At 31.4% G+C, this 18490-nt stretch overlaps 1 protein-coding gene across 1 annotated transcript in view; it reads left to right on the top strand.

Moving 5' to 3' along the window:
- Positions 1 to 2299: 2299 nt before the first annotated feature.
- LOC134708574 (GTPase-activating Rap/Ran-GAP domain-like protein 3) overlaps positions 2300 to 18490 on the top strand; it is an 83278-nt gene continuing 67087 nt past the window's right edge. Inside the window, exon 1 of the mRNA XM_063569219.1 lies at positions 2300 to 2570. Coding sequence (XP_063425289.1) covers positions 2338 to 2570 — 233 coding nt within the window. The 5' untranslated portion in view covers positions 2300 to 2337. The remainder of the gene's footprint in view (positions 2571 to 18490) is intronic.

The following is an 18490-nucleotide window of genomic DNA, read 5'->3' as shown; positions in this document are numbered from 1 at the left end:
ACAGGCACTTGTCTCAAAAAAAAATCCTATATACCTTAATGTTATATTAAGGTATATAGGAAATTTTTAAGACAAGTGCCTGTGCATATAATTAGTCAAATAAACCGGCATGACAAAATGTAAACCAATTGATTCTTCCAGAACCATAAAAAAATCATGTGTATCAGTGTAGTCAATGTCAGTCGATTCGTAAACCATATGCAAGTCAATAAATCACATAAAGTCAATTCTGCTTAAAGACTCAATATAAAGTTCTGCAATGGCCATAAATATTCAAATCGTCTTATTAGTTTTCTTACATATGGTATAGAATCATTATCTTAGAAAGATATAAGAGATCGCCTACGAATGCGTTCATTTTGCTGTCCATTTAATTTGTTTTGTTTTGTTACATTTTTCTGGGTCCTTTGTCTTTTGTTTTTAGTATTTATAAAAGCAATGATCTAACCTGGCCCGTTGTCCGTTAACGTTTACAAAAATGTCCTCCTCGAGAAAAACTTTATCACATTAAAGCAAATTTTTACTAATCGCCCTAGTATAGATTACATGTATCAATTAAGTTTAAACGATAGGTCATCTGACCCGCCTTGCAACTTATAGGGCGGACGCTGCAAAAAAAAAAAAGGGCATACGGATAGAATGTCATTTTTTTCTAGTCATGAAATTTCAGCTATAATAGATAGACATATGTAACATCTAAAACCATTCTCAGAATTTTGAAATCTACGTACTGTCCGTTTTTATTTGCCCTTAAATATGTTTTCCAATTTTTGACTATGATAGTTATGTGAAAAATAAAATAGGTAGATAGAATTTCAAACTTTAAAAGACAAAAAATATCAGCAAGATTGATAAAAAAAAAGGTTGACATGTTCGAAACCGTCGGTCGGATCCTGCTTGGAGTAATCACCCTTCATTGACGAGTTTTAGCAATTTGCATATTTTGCTAAGTAATATGTTTAAAACATATAATATACAAAACAATGTATCAAGACAAGATCTACAAATTAGATTGCCAGATTGTCAGTTGACTTCTTATATATGTATGAGTTATTGTCCATTTGTATAAATGGTTTGTGTCATTACCTGTAATTCTGAAAGAGAAGCTTTAAAATACATGATCGACAAGATGTAATAGTTCCGTAATTGTATTATAATCTTTCTTTTCCTCAGCTTTCTAGAGTGTCCTTTCTTGAGATGCCCAGTGACCCGGGTCATCGAAACAAGACGTTCAATGATGTTTCTCGTTGTCAAAAGTCGTACGGTCGTCATAATTGCTTACATCCGATTTATTTGAACTCTCTTGAATAGCTGTTCAATTGCAATCCTACCACATCTACTTAATTTTTAGAGTATAAATCTTTAGAGCCACTACTTATTATCATTTTTATTTTTTTAAATAATAATATTTTTATTTTTATTTGGTAGATATATTAAAATGGTCATTTTTTGTTTACGGAAAGAATTAGTTTGCAGATAAAGTATACAGAATCATAAATATCACAAAAGATATACTTAAGTAACTATTAAACATTTAAAGGTACGAAAGGGTGATTAATAAATGAATCTCATTCTATACTATAAAATTGTTTTATTTCCAAGATATTATAAAATATCATGTTTTGATCGATACGTTATGAAGCAATCTCGTCAACGTAAGACTTATAGGTGCAGCATAAAAAAACACACTACACTAATATTCACGTCAATAACAACAGATTAATTCTCTCAATCAGCAAGCGATAAGATTTGTACAAATTCTCTAGTCGTAAAGAACAAATTTGCTATTAGAAATCCCACGAATTTACTGTAAATTATGACACTTGTTGAAAGACCCCTAGCAGGTCAAAATGATTTAAATGTCGCGTATTGATTAAAGTAAGTCAGTTTATTTCATGTTTACAACAAATCAACTTTATTCGCAATAGGTGTCAAGTGTATTCGGCATAATCTACTGAAAAGGCAATCAAAATGTTTTCCTATTATTAGTGCTGTTTCCGATTTTGACTGATGTGCGTGCTTTATTGAATTTTCATTGACAGACAAAGTTTTATCTTTTGTTTCTTTCAATTTCTTGATCATTTTTCATGGATTATATAATTACGAATGAATTAGTGACCGATTTTCAATTATACGCTTCGTGGATACACCAATTTGGAAAGTCGTTATTATCTTTGGTTCTTACTTTTAAGGAATAAAGTCGGAAATGTTGTTTATTTCACATCACAAGATCAAACATAAAGTGTAATGGAATATGTTTATGTTTTCAAGTCAGATAAAAATCTGTTGTGATTTATGACTTTTGTGAGTTAAAGAGAGTTTCTTTTAAAGTTGGAAATGAATTCAAATTTTAAAATCTATTCTAAGACTAAATTGTCAACGTCCATGCAGAATTTAGATGTTTTCGAAGAAGACGAAGAAATAACATTTAAGGATAAATTGAAAAGGACATTTTCGTCAATAAAACGTCGTACAAGAACTCGGAAACAAATTGAACATAAACCAATTCCGTCTCGTGCGCATAAACCCCTCAGAGCAGTTCAGTCTGTTCCGTGCACATCCATTTCAAGGTAAGATTTTTTTTTAATGTATACCTTTTTTAAATATGACTGACAAACTCTAATAAGAAAGTTCGCGTTTCACCCGGAAATACATTGTCTCGTTGAATCGGAAGCTTTAAGTAAGTGAATTTAAAGCATTTATTTTAAATTTGAATTAAACTCCTGGCTGTTATCTGTATTAGTGCTAAAATAACGATAAAAACTAGCAGAACAGGAGTTGCTGGTCAGACTTTTTGATCACCTATCTCATTGCAGTCTGATTTATACTCGAAGAAAAAATGAAAAACAAATATCTTGACTACCGCCACCAACAAAAACAACTGAATTACAAGATTCTTATAAGTAACAGACACGAACATATATTATTTGAAACCACTGTCTCATGTTAGGGGAGATTGGTCGCTTACAGATGTAACGCCACGATGTTCGAACAATAGGTTACAATCAGTTGAAAATCGCTTGACTTATCAGATTGTCACAAAGTACAAAAAAAGAATTAACTTCAAAGAAAAAAGACAAAAAGCACCGATCTTCGAGTACTCGTGGTCACCTAACACTATCTCTGATAGTTTCAAAGCCTACAATTAGTGAATAAATATGTTCCCCAAGACTGAAATATCTGTAATGATGTCCGGAAGAAATATGTATATATGTCATGTATACGAAATATTTTGTTGATACAAAATTTGTTTCTATATTTCATACGAAATATTTTGTGTTTATAAAATCAAATAGTTACTACATGTACTATTACAAATATCTTGTCTTTACTAGATATAATAGTATGCTTCCAAAATATTCAAGTTACGAGTACTATCTTTTTTCACAAGAATGACTGTATCATAATATTTGAAATAAGAATTCGAAATCACTGCTTCTCAATGGTTGTACATCAGACAAAGAATGCACAACACATAAGGTAATAAATTGTAACTACAGGTGGAGGGTTGAAGTCTGAAAAACATGTTTAACACCGCCGCATTCTTGAGCCTGTCCCAAGTCAGGAGCCTCTGGCCTTTGTTAGTTTTGTATAATTTTTAATTTTAGTTTCTTGTGTAAAATTCGGAGTTAAGTATGACGCCCATTATCACTGAACTAGTAATATATTTGTTTAGGGACCAGCTGAAGGACTCCTCCGGGTGCGGGCGTTTCTAGCTGCATTGTAACCCCCCACTTTTTTTGACGATCAAGACTGACTCGACTAAAATATGATAAAACTACATCTTATTCATACAAAGATACGCATAACAATAAAAATTGTGACAAGTGCAAGAATGATATCGAATGAAAATAACAAGTAAAATATATAGAATCGAAAGATGAATAATGGAAGGTGATGATAGAAATACACTAAACGCAATTAATGAGAGTAAGGATTGATCTGCAATAATTAATTCTCACATGTTTTCTGAATATTTTTTCTCTGTTTTTGTTTTATTTTGCAAATTTTGTCTATTCATAAAGTTTTGTTTTGCTTTTTTTTTTTTTGTTCTCAATTTTTGTTTGTTCTTTATTCTGTACCTTTTGTCCATTATTCTATATTTGTTGCTATGCTTATTTTGGTCTATTTTTTTGCCCTTTATTCTGTTATTTTTGTCCGTTATTCTATATTCTATAATTTTGTTGTGCTTATTTTAAACACCCCTCTAATTCTCTATTTTATCTGCCCTTTATTCTTGTTTTTTTTTATTTTTGGTCCACTATTCTTGTTTTTCTAAACTCCTTTAAGACCCTCAGACCATTACTAACTATCAACAACAAAACAATTTCCTACAAAATCAAGAAATATTCCTATAACTAAAATAACAAGCTATAAATATTATACCATAACTTTTGCTTTTATATCGGTAGTAGACATGAATAAAAAACACGTTCTAACAAAAAGTCGAGATTCGCAAGCTGTATTAAAAGATATGAAATCAAAATATTAATATGTCTCAATATTATGTAATGAAATGAATTTTTTAAACGAATTATCTTTAGTTTTACATTAGGAAGTGCTATATCATTGAACTCTGACTATTACAGAATGTACGAGACAGTTTAACACAGACTGAACCGTAGCAGTCGTAGTCTGGGTAACTCGAATAATTCAGTCCCGCACCGTGATATACCTACTTCTTGTGAAATATAACAGGAAATCAGTCAAACAACCGAATGTTCCAAGGGTATAACGGGGAGGGCTCACATGCATACTCTAAATCATGTAAAAACGAGCATTCCTATCAATTATTTGTTTTATTTACTTCCCTCCTTTTCCCCACTAGAAAAAAACTTAACAATTAATAACGTTAAGTTATAGAAAACTAACAGAATTAGGAAAAAATATAAAAGGGAAAAAAATATTGATCGTAACAGACGTTCTTTTTTTTCGATTTTCAAAAACGGACCGAGTCTGCGATCTTAACCATAACGGTTGCTACCACTTGTTCCTAGGTTCTCATTTTTTTTTAATTTTATGAAATCTATTTTTCCTGTTCCCGACTATCCCTTACATGTAAATTTTAGTGTAGTCGAGTCAGTGACGTAAAACTATAATCCAATATTCATTAAAGTGGTTATGATGTTCATATTGCATCTGCTCCTCGATCTTTGAATTGTTTATTGAGCTGTGTAAATATTCAAATTACATGTTATATCCGACAACAAAATGGTATTCCAAGATTGTACATGAAGCATGGCGCCATGTTGATTTCTCACGTCGTCATGAAGTTAGACATTTATTCACAGATTCAAATTTTATTTAATTATTTAATTTATATCATTATTATAATTAATACTAGTATTGTGTTGAGCATCTGCGTGTTATATCTCTAGTATTGTAAATAACTAATTTAGGTTAAAAATGAGGGCGAAATGAAGAACCGAAGGATTAAGTTTAGTTTCAAAATCTCATAAATGCTCAGCTCACATTTTCGGCAATGTCTAATGCAAAACATCTAACTATCTACTATCCTGTCAAAAACTGAGGTTTTTAATTCGCGCCACAAACACAAAACACCAAACAATCAATCTAGCTCGTGCATGGTTCATTTTCGATACATTTGAACATCTCAGTTTAATAATAAAACTGCAGAAATAGCTATCTTGCATTCGTTATAGACTTGACTTTTTTCAAAATATTTACAGATTTAAAACTATTGATTTTAGACGAAAAACTAAGGATAAGTAATGTCAACTTGGAATATTTCTAAGATGACTCTGGATTTACGTGAAATATTTGTCACTGGACGTTATGCAAAATACAATACTCCTTATTTCCAAGAATACTGTAACGTTACGCAAACCTCTATGATTAATGCAAGTTATCTTGTTTTTCTTCTTCTGATTAAATGAGGACTAGAAGAAAGATTGTTTTTAGTTTGTATAACCTGGAGGAGTTTCAAAAATATTTTAATATATTATTAAGTATAAATAGTATAATGAAATGCAAAGACTTTTCTTACCATGATGAAGTTCCAAGCAAGGATAATTATGACTTTGAATAGAATACATTCTTCTGTGATTTTCTAAAGACAGTTTTTATTATAACTTTATACATTCAAAAGGATCAAGCCTATTATACAAATTGCTCTCAATATTCTACTGACATTAGATTTTCAGTGCCTTCAGATAGCTATTAGTTAGCGAACACACAGTAAGATCTATGACTCCAAGCAGATGAAATAATTACTCTATCGTGCTATTACTGGTGTAAATATCATATCCGGTCTCCATTAGCTCGAGTACTAATTTGATACAACGCTGTGTTTATGTAGACAATGGTACTAATGTATGTGGCCTTTTAAAAGCTGCGTAGATGTCTGAGAATCTGTGTCTGTCTTATATTTCATTTGACCTTAAACTTATTAATTTCCTATGCTGGCACGTGTATGGCACGCCTAAAGTGTCTGTCTTACATTTCATTTGACCTTGAACTTATTAATTGCCTATACTTGCACGTGTATGGCACTCCTGAACAACTTTTAATATTTAATCTTCAATTCACTCAGATAAACTATGGTTTCCTCATGTAATCTCGAAATTAAACACATTTATAAGTATTTTGACTTTATATATGTAGTTCGAATATTTACACATAAATGTTATCATAATTATGCTATATAGAAATATATTATTAACTAATTCATTGATACAGCGACATAGGTTGTGGGTATGTACATGTGTATTTAAACGTGGGAATTACTGCTTAAAGTGCATCACTCCCTAAAGGCCATGTATGATAATCAGACAATACACGTTCAATGGTATTTTTAGACCGATTGTTGTTTCGAATAGCACTCTTAACTCAGAAGTAACCTGCAATTAAGGGGGTATCAGAAAACACCAAATGTATCAATATCAAAAGTATACACTCAGATGTATGTTACTTGTAAATAAATAACCAAATGAGATTCATTCATTCATTGCTTTTTATCCCCAATTGATCAGATAATGGCGTTTTAGATATCCAATTGATATGCCGATGTTTTTTTTAAACCTTTTTCATAAAACAATCCTGGCTATAGACGAGTTCGTCAGCATATTATACATCCTACGATATCGCATATGAATATTTTAAACTGGACATGACTTTCTTACTGAGTTTTTCATCTTTTAACATGAATATGAAACTCACTAGAGGTTCGGTATTTTTTAACAATTGTAGCTATGTTCACTTATACACCAGAACATGTTGCTCCTAAGAACCTAATCATTAAAAGTATTGATCAAAATGTGTTCTCATCTTATAATATTTATCCTAGATATTAGACAATCAACAATCAATCCGTGTAGCTCGATTTCTAGTCACTCGATACATCAGCTCGATTTCTAGTCACTCGATATATCAGCTCGACTTCTAGTCACTCGATATATCAGCTCGATTTCTAGTCACTCGATATATCAGCTCGATTTTTAGTCACTCGATATATCAGCTCGACTTCTAGTCACTCGATATATCAGCTCGATTTCTAGTCACTCGATATATCAGCTCGATTTCTAGTCACTCGATAGATCACCTCAATATCTCGTGACAAAAATAATTAGGGTCGTGTTCAATATCGTAGCAGCTACGTAGCTGGGTTAAGTTCAAAATCGTATCAGCTACGTAGCGGCTATCAATATCTATGAAGCAGCTAGTCTATAGCTACACGTTCAGAAGTCAAAATCTACATAGCACTACGTAGCAGCTACGATATTGAACGCAACCCTGCTATAAATATCTATGAAGAAACTAAAGGCTGGCTACAAGTTTCATAGACACAAATCTACGTAGCAGCTACGATATTGAACGCAGCCCTTGAAATAAATCAGATTGATTTCTTGTGACGCGATAGATCAGCTCGATTCTGGTAATTCGATTTCTTGTTTCTTGATGGTTGGGCACGATTTTTACAGACACGATAGATCAGGTATGTTTCTAATGTCTCGATAGATCAGCTCGATATTTAGTGACCCGAATGATTAGCACAATTTCTAGGGTCTCGATAGATCAGATCGATAGTTCATATGGCGTCAATCAAAACAATAGAAACTAGCTTTAGTATGAACATATTTTATTTGCGACTATTAAGAAAAGTATAGGACACAAGTTAATCGACCATAGAATTTTTCTTATTAGCTGCGGTATCGTAGCTATTTTCTTATATATTGTATGTATAGGATGTAGTTTACATGTTATTTACATAGAAGTAATAACTTATAATTGTTTCTGTTCCATTATTGTAAAAAGAGCTATTTGTTTTGATAAAACAGTACTAGAATTAATCAGAAGCAGTTATCATTTTCAGAAGATGTTTTATAGTGATAGATTTCCGGATGAAAGCTTAATTGCTACCATTTTTCTGTCATTGACATTGAAGCCATATGACTGCTTATGTATGGCTATATGAATCCCTATTCTCTCTTATCTTTCTTATGGTTTAAATGCCAAAAACCTGGAATCAAATTCACAAAAATACTTACGACTATCAGATTGACAGTAAGTATACTGAATTATTCATGACTTTTGATCAATCTAAGTCATATGTATTTTTGTGAAAACGACGCCTGAACATTTTAATTGTAAATGATAGCAATTCTATCATGTCTATACAAGTAAAATATGTAGGATTTTCAAATCTTAGGGGCTTTAGACTCGAAAGATGTGACATGTAGAAACATCTGATTAAAATAGAAGTAAGACATACTTATTATATATTTTCTGTTGTTCTTAAAAGAGCAATTTGGTTTGATCAAACAGGACCAGCGTCCTCTAAATGTCCCGATGCAGTAAATGATCAGAAGATGTTTCATAGGCAAACTTCGGAATGAAATCATAATCTTGTTTATGTTTCATAGGCAAGGTTAAACTCATTATCATGTTTATGTTTCATAGGCAAGGTTTCGGATTGAAATCATTATCATGTTTATGTTACATAGGCAAGGTTTTGGAATGAAATCATAATCATGTTTATGTTTCATAGGCAAAGTTTCGGAATGAATCAGTATCATGTTTATGTTACATAGGCAAGGTTTCGGAATGAAATCATAACTATGTTTATGTTACATAGGCAAGGTTTTGGAATGAAATCATTATCATGTTTATGTAACATATGCAAGGTTTCGGAATGAAATCATTATCATGTTTATGTTACATAGGCAAGGTTTCAGAATGAAATCATTATCATGTTTATGTTACATAGGCAAGGTTTCGGAATGAAATCATTATCATGTTTATGTTACATAGGCAAGGTTTCAAAATGAAATCATTATCATGTTTATGTTACATAGGCAAGGTTTCGGAGTGAAATCAGTATCATGTGTATGTTACATAGGCAAGGTTTCGGAATGAAATCATTATCATGTCTATTGCTTCCATTTCTTTGTCTTCGAATTGATAGCGTCTCACTGCTTTTGTGGGCTGTATTATCTTGTCTGTTGATGGTTTAATTGCCAAAATATGAATCTGATAAATTATAACACCTCTTTGTAAATAATTAAATATTTCAAAGAATGAAAATATTCTATCTTATTAAGGGTAATAACTGAAACATGAAAAAGAGAATGTAAAAAAGAGATGAGAAATAACATGTATGTGTGTGTGTGTGTTTGTGTGTTTTGATAACCATCTTGATTTTTCATTTGCAGATCAATCGCATCATATTAGACACCCAGGCGCGGATCCAGAGGGGGGGGGGGTTCCGGGGGTTGGAACCCCCCTTTTTTGGACGATCAATGCAATTGAATGGGGACATGTAATTGGAACCCTCCCCCTTGTCCTGTATAAGGACCCCCCCCCTTTTTTTAAATGGCTGGATCCGCCCCTGACACCTCAAATAATATTTGTACTAATATGCTCTAAACAGGACAAATATGCTCGGAGAGACCTCCCATTTTTAAAACAAGCTTCCAAACTTGGAACTAATAAGTAAATCGCACATACTGAATTCCGAGTAAAAGTGCCTAATTAAATAGTAAAATCAAAAGCTCAGCAAACAAATCAAACGAATGGATAACAACTGTACTAAATGTACCGATATATTTTATATATTGAGACGATGTATTAGAGATATTATCTATCTATTTTCTTTCTCAATCCGGTTTCTGTATCAAATCTTCAAGATAAGATCGATATTCGTGTCACATTTGTCCATGTTTACATTAAACAAAAAATGAGATCATAAAGAAACAAGTTCTAGATTATATAAACTTGAACATTAATTTATAATGTTAACACATCTGTTTGATTCACACTGGAATGATGTTATATTCACTGTTTTTATGATTTATAATCCGCTGTAATGCATTTAAATACACATGCATTATTGTATTATACAAGGGCATTTGCTTATCTGATATGAATGGAAGTAGATTTAGGAGTTTATACTACTAAAATAAAAGTATAGCTATAAAAGTTCTGAATGAAAGTATACTTTACGACTTCAGTATGTATATTAATGAAATTTATCCTGCTGAACTTACTTTAAATAAAGCTAATACTAATAATGACCACTGCCCTTTCCTCGATCTTGATATCTATATCACTAACGGAAAGCTGAATACTAAAATTTATGATAAAAGGGATGATTTTTCATTTCCTATCGTTAATTATCCGTTTTTAGATGGTGACGTTCCCTTGTCACCATCTTACGGTGTTTATATATCTCAACTTGTACGATTCGCTCGTGTTTGTAACAATGTTTTAGATTTTAACGAGAGAAATGTATGTATTACTGAAAAATTATTACACCAGGGTTTTCGATATCACAAACTAGTCAAAACTTTTACTAAATTTTATCATCGGTATAAAGACATCATTCGTAAATATAGCTCAACATGCAGACTTTTTATACGTTCAGGTATTTCACATTCAATTTTTTATGGAAATATTCTTTATAAAGCACAAAGGTGTCAGTATTCACCTCAGAAACTTACAAAACCTTTAAATAGACTGATTAAGAAGGGATATAATTACGATACTGTTGTCAAGTCATTAAAGATTTCATATTTTGGCGTTAATATTGAGTCACTGATAAGGTCTTTGCGTCGGAACTAAAGACATTTATTCTAAAAACAGTTGTTGGCATGACACGGGTTATGTTCTTCTCATATATGCTATGATGGTATGATACTAAACCCCTAACGGGAAGGATTGTGCCTGATGTTCATATGATGAAATCATAATCTTTCAGTCAGTTTAATTGAAGTCTGGAGCTGGCATGTCAGTTAACTGCTAGTAGTCTGTTGTTATTTATGTATTATTGTCATTTTGTTTATTTTCTTTGGTTACATCTTTTGACATCAGACTCGGACTTCTCTTGAACTGAATTTTAATGTGCGTATTGTTATGCGTTTATTTTTCTACATTGGTTAGAGGTATAGGGGGAGGGTTGAGATCTCACAAACATAATTAACCCCGCCGCATTTTTGCGCCTGTCCCAAGTCAGGAGCCTCTGGCCTTTGTTAGTCTTGTATTATTTTTATATTAGTTTCTTGTGTATAATTTGGAAATTAGTATGGCGTTCATTATCACTGAAGTAGTATATATTTGTTTAGGGGCCAGCTGAAGGACGCCTCCGGGTGCGGGAATTTTTCGCAACATTGAAGACCAGTTGGTGACCTTCTGCTGTTGTTTTTTATTTGGTCCGGTTGTTGTCTCTTTGACACATTCCCCATTTCCATTCTCAATTTTATTTAAACAAAATCTTGATGTATCTTTAGCGGTCTGAAATTTGACCAACCGTGATAAATTATCCAAATATAAAAATAATTAAAGTCTACGAAAACACAAACGACAAGTTACGATATGGCCCGTGTTTGGCCCCCTATTATCTCATTTTTCAAATATAATTGTTTTTAAAAGCTGCTTATTATGTTAAAATATTCCCTGATGCTTGAAGTTTGTTTGGATGAACTTCAAAACCACTAATTTTAGCAACTTGGTGAGGTGAGGGTGTAAACTTTCTATTATTATTCAAAACTTGTAATTATTATTCACTTTTCAGGTGATTCGTATACAACGAATTTTTAGTTTTTAAGTGCATGCGCCAACGTAATCCAGGATTTTTTTTTATTCCAATGTCATTAGCACTTTGTTTGCTGTCTAAATCACCGTTATTTTCTCTCGGTCACGTAGGCGCATCCTGTTAAATTTTAAGAAACAATGACCAAAAAACGTAATTTTCCCTTCTTTTTGGGGTTCATCCATTTTCTAAAATGTGGTATGAGTGCCAATGAAACAAACGGTCTAATCTATATTTGAACGAGAAAAGAGAAACACGTATGAACTACATAAACAGATGAGCATATTTTACATTGTATAAAATATAATAGATATGTTCAATGACTGCCAATGAAATAACCTTCAACCAAAGACCGACGACCAAAGATGTAAACAACCATTTAGAAGAATTAGTGATTATTGCACGCAGTACAACTTTGTTTTACTATAGGAACATGTCATTATAAGTACTCACACTGAGACGTTGAATGATTTCCCGATGTAGAAAAATATTCTAGGAATATAAACAAAATACACGTTTCTCAAATAATCCTTTTTCAAGAACACATTTTTGTAAACCCATTAAGGTTTAAAAGTGTTTGCCAAGGCGTTAAAACTATACATATAAATTAATACGCTTGACGATTGTTTAGTCTACATAAAACTCATCAGCGACGCTCGAATTAAAACACGAGGCAAAAATCAATTAGGAAATCGAGAAATAAAAATCCTGAAAGTATTGCTTAATTTGGCTAGGTTAACTCTGTCTGGTGTAAAACACTTCTTAAGTGCTTTAAGTAATTTTAACATTTAATTAACAGTAAATTTACAAGAAATGATTGTATTGAAGAAATGTCAGCCATGTCGACACAGGAGCTCTGACTGCATTGAACACTTTTATAATCATGATGCCAGAACCTGTCAGAACGACATATGTTCAATCAATGTACTAGTATTATGCCAATTACATGTCCTAATAACCATTTGTCCCATATTCCACGAATCCACATTGGGTTTTACAACAGTGCAATGTGCATTTAAAAGAATGCACTTTCCTGACAAAACTTCTCAACGTCAAAGCACTTGTCTATAAGACTTTACATATATAGTAAACTAAATTACATCTAGATGAAGCCATCCAAATTTCAACAATTATATCATGATTTGCTTTAAACAAGCATATATTAGAAAATATAATCACACATTTAAATAGTATCCGTTTTTGCCAATATATTCGATCTTGTAAACTAAAATGGTCTGTGGTTAAGATTGCCACTACAACACATACAATTCTTTGAAAAAAGATTTGGCTGTCTTACTTTTATTTCTCAAAAAATGACAGTGATCTATCTCATTAAGTACAGTTAGTGTACATGGTGTACAAGTATACTAATTTCAATAATGCAATACTATAAATAGAATTGTGATAATTTCCTTGTAATTTAAGTTGTCAATACTTTACATCTTTTTAATCTGTAGTGACACTTTATGGTGATAGTAATAATTCATTTTGAAATTTTATCGGAAATTTATTCCGCTTTTAAATTGAAATATTGTGTGATAACAAACCATTTGAGATCATTGACGTAAGAAAAGAATAAATTTCATAAAATGGTGTTATATAGTATTCCATTGTGTAAAGTATTTGTATTTTACATTTATTGATAAAAAGAGAGACGTAAATATGTTATTTTGACAGAAACCAAACAATACAGAATATTTTTTCACTCCTTGACCTTTTTAAATGACTACACGAAGCTAAAAAACATTTTGGATGACTATATTTGTGTGTATAACACACAAAATCAGCCTGTTTACAAAAAATATTTCGCTGACTGTGACATAAAATGTACAAAAAAGGATAAACAACGGAAACCTATAGTTATAAGTAGGGGAGCCAAAAAAAAGGCTAAATATTTTTTCTATTTTTTAACTTGTTCGTAAGCTTTTTGTTCTGTTATGTGTGTCGCATACATTTCTACAGTACAAAAACTATTGTCGCCTATGTGGGGAAAAGTGCAGTTTTCAATCTTTATATTTTTATATATGTTAATTTTACGAGAGACAGTGTTGAAACATGTTAGGACCTGCTCACATTCTTGTCGATCGCAGAAACAAATAAAAACATTGGCTTCTGTAGTTGCTTTCATTTTTTTTCATTCTCAATCCTAGGCTTTACAAGTTGCAACAGAACATTTAAATTATAAGCAAATAGAATAAAATAAAATACCAACCTTACCAATCATCGATTAGATTAAATAAGCCGCTCTTCATTTGATTTTTGTCTCAGTTTATTTGCAAAACAAAGATCGACGTCTGCAATAAATGAGTCTAAGAGAGACAACTTAATTTACAATCAATTCAATTTTTTTTTTTTTTATACTGCGACGGTAAAGAAACCGAATTAAATTTACCAGTGTTTTTTTACCGACAAAAATAAATCAATAAAGTCAACCCTTAAGAAACCTCTGCATAAAATCGTCAATCATAATTGAATTTACTATCTTGACAATAGTTGAAACCTGTAAATTCAAAATAGAAATAAAATGCTTCATAGCTTATTAGATAAACAAATGCTAGTAATCTTTCAACAATAAATAGTTGTTTTCCTTCGTATCATCTGATATACAGTAACAAAGTCGTGAAATATGTTATGACCTGTTGGTGACCTTCTGCTGTTGTCTGTTCTATGGTCGGGTTGTTGTTTCTTTGACACATTCCCCATTTTCATTCTCAATTTATTTTTTAACATTTGAAATGTCGATCATCAGGACTAATACTTACCAAAATATTAGTAAAATATTGACTCGTGAAATAACAACCGTAAACAACTATTATTACATTGCTGAATGAAAGCTGGACCTTTTTAACACTTTGTTTTAAACTATGCTGTTAATGCTAGTTTATTAAGGAGAGGATTGAACTGACCATTGGAATAATTTTGACCCTGCTACTTTCTATTGTGTCTAGTAAAATCAGGATATGTAATTCAGTATTTATCTTTGTACACAGTAACTCTGTATCATTTTGGGAATTTTAATAAAAATCAGGCCATTGTTTTTTATTTCGTTTCTGTTAATGGTTGATTTTTGTTTTTCGTTTGAGTGGTTTTATATTTTGTAATATGATATCTTAAAAAAAAACTAATTTTACCAGTTTGAAGTATATTGATTGTTGAGGGTCATACGGTGCCGTTTACCTGAAAACGTTCTCGTTCTTTTTGTCCCTGGTTAATAGCTTTTCGTTACCAATCATACCGAATCTCCTTATTTTGTTTTACCTCAGCATAAATAGTTGGCTTTTTATCTCGAACATACAACATACCTGATTTTAGTCTTTTGATTAAATCCGTATAACATGTAGCTGGTACAAATGTATATATTGTAAACTTTGCAATGAAAACTCATTTATACATGTAGATCAATCTTTAGTGACGTTTGTTGTCATTTTAAAGACATTTTATAGTTATTGAGTTACGCCACTTTATACATGAGATTAATGTTAGGTATATCTATCATCATTATAACTTATATAAGGATACTATGATGTCCACTATTGTTTTAAAATCGTTTGGGAATCAAGGATGTTGTAAAAATAAACATTGTTTCTTGTGTTCATCTTGCTTTTAATCGATCTTATTTGGGATTTTTGTATTATAGTTCAATTTTTGTTTAAAGGAAAATACATGAAATCAATCAATCTACATTTTATTTGGGAATACTACATTCGATTTTATTGGTATCCGCCAAAAAGTCCAGATATGATAACAAAAATTCCAATAACGCAGACAAAATAGCGAAAAGTCTGTCTCATTCTGCACCGTGTATTTGCTATAATTAATCATTATTTTCCCGCTTTATAAAGTGTCCATCCGACAAGTTCCGTTCTTTCATACCTCCGCCTATTTTTAATCTATTCGTTCGTCCGTCTGTCATTCTGTTCATCTATATAGTCTTAATTGTATATCAACAAAATGCTAATTAGACGAAAACTATTAAATGTCTCCTATATATGTTATTAAAAAACAGTTTTTGAAAAAAATAAAATTATATTAAAGTCATAGAATGTTAATAGTTTGGATATTTATTGAATCGGTGTTGATTTAGTATAATACATTCTCTTTAACTGAATAATTCAATTCAATTTATTAAATTCTTAAAGCAAAATAATGGGGAGTTTCATTGATTACATGTTACAAATGAAATTTCTGTTAGCGGTCTGCAAAAATAATTGCCGAAATTATTTTTGAGTTATGCCGCTTTGTTCAATTCAGTGTATCAATGCTTTTATGCGAAGCTAACATTTAATCTTCCTTTTCGTAGTGCAATTTACTTTGCAAATTGTGTGTCAGCAATCCTATAGATCACATAAGGTGAAGAAATAAAGCTTGAATTTGATCTTTTCTATAAGCGTGTAAAGCAGTGAGATTATCACAAGAAAACAGACCTGGCAGTACCATAACAATAAAAGAAACAACAATAATACCACTAAATATTGAGCATCACACACCCCATTTAAATTATCGAGGAGGTCTAAAGAAGTGCCAGCAGTTCCTGCTTCACTTCAGACAGAAAAATATTTCTGTATAAAGTTGATAAAAGAATGTGAACTGTCGTGGAAAATCTGTCTGCCATCAATTTTCATCTAATTAAACTGACTTTTCATGTTTTTCATCTGATGAAACTGCACCATTCATGACATATTACTTATATATTAATATATACTTCTTTACAATATTTTTTTAAATCTAAAATATATATAGACTTGACATTTGTACCCAAACACCCTAAACCTTTGAATTATTTAACATATTAGAAAATAACACTTAAAGGGGTGTCCTAGGCCTGTTGCTCTAATCAATTAAACGAAACTATTTTGAAAACATTTACAAATTTCATTGATAAAACTTTTAAAACTTTTATCAATGACAAATTAACACCAACAAACATGAACATGATAAAGAAAGCAAACACAAATTGCTTAGCCTAGTTTATTTTGTTGTTGTATAGGATGCACTTTAGGGACGTAACTTTCCGCTTGCGTCGTTTGTGGTGAACTATGATAGGTCGCCTACAAGTATTCTTTAAAAGGAAGTACGGAAGGAAATAGAACAGCAGTTATAACTCCTTCAAGTACTTTCTATTCACTTAACTTTTTACTTTTCTTTTCAGTTTTCTTAAAACTTAAAACAATAACTCTGAAATTTAAAATAACGTGCTTCAGCTATTAAAAGTTTGAGATGGAACAGTTTGCGTCCCGAATTCCCGAATAATTTAAATTGCTTACATATTATATGTACATAATATAACCGCTGTTTTTTTCTCATTTGAAATGTATTTTTATAGTTTATTATACGGTATTTGTTTGCTCATCGTTGAAGGCCGTACATTGACCTGTAATTGATACATCTCTCTTCTTTGTTCTTTATCTATAATAGGTGTCATAGTGTAGAACATAGACATTTATACACTTCCTATATACAAATTTTGTCTTAGGCAATTTATATTTTTTCTACGAGTACATTGATATGATTTCCCTAAAAAAAAATTGTTTTAATAAACTATGCTAGTCTTATAAAGTCATAAAAATGATATAAACCCGTTTTGGAAAAAACAAATTATATTTAATACACTGTGTTGTTGTCTGTTGTAGTCACTGTAATTCGGAGTTTAGTTTGACGTCCATTATCACTGTTCTAGAATACATATTTTTAAGGGGCCTTCGGCTGTTGTCTACTCTATGGTCGGGTTGTTGTCGCTTTGACACATTCACCATTTCCTTTCTCAATTTTACTTCATCCTTTAGAAATGATGGTAAAAACTTAGCATTGGGTACAATATTTGTATATTCAGTTGAAGGTCTTGCAATGACGTAACACAGTTATATAAATTAATTATGAATCTTATCCCATATCCTGATTCAAAGGAATTTGGAAGCAAATAGATTAGTCAGATATACTCGGAAATCCTGAGAAATCGTTTAACCATCTATTTATAAAAGAAAAAACAGCTGAGTTTTAAATAGACCTATAAAGGTACTTGAAGTTCGACGACCTTTATATATATTTTTGGAATGGTCAGCGGGCAATAATTTCTCCTATATAATGAAGTAACATGTAATCTTTAAAAATCTATGGTAAAAAAAAGTCACACAAAAAACAGGCATTTATTTTAGTACACAAGAAGCGCATATTTTCTACACATAATCTCTCATTTGAGCGTAATGGCAATTGGTTGGAAGTCCATATCAATTATAAACTTTGAAAGCATGAAAAGGCATTGATAGCAAGAATTTCTAAAATCTGGTGCGAAATCTTGCTGTGGCCATTTAACTCTGCGTGTAAATATTTCAGGAATGAAAAAAAATACATAAACATAGAGTTTTTTAACGTACGACAAATTGTACATTACCGAGACAATCGTTTAGACGGACACTTCGTTACTATTGCATACTAACAGTTGACGAT

This window comes from Mytilus trossulus, chromosome 2 (genome assembly GCF_036588685.1).
Source record: "Mytilus trossulus isolate FHL-02 chromosome 2, PNRI_Mtr1.1.1.hap1, whole genome shotgun sequence".
Classification (NCBI taxonomy): domain Eukaryota; kingdom Metazoa; phylum Mollusca; class Bivalvia; order Mytilida; family Mytilidae; genus Mytilus; species Mytilus trossulus.
The sequence above is the reverse complement of the archived record's forward strand: the minus strand, read 5'-3'. Positions and strand labels throughout refer to the sequence as shown.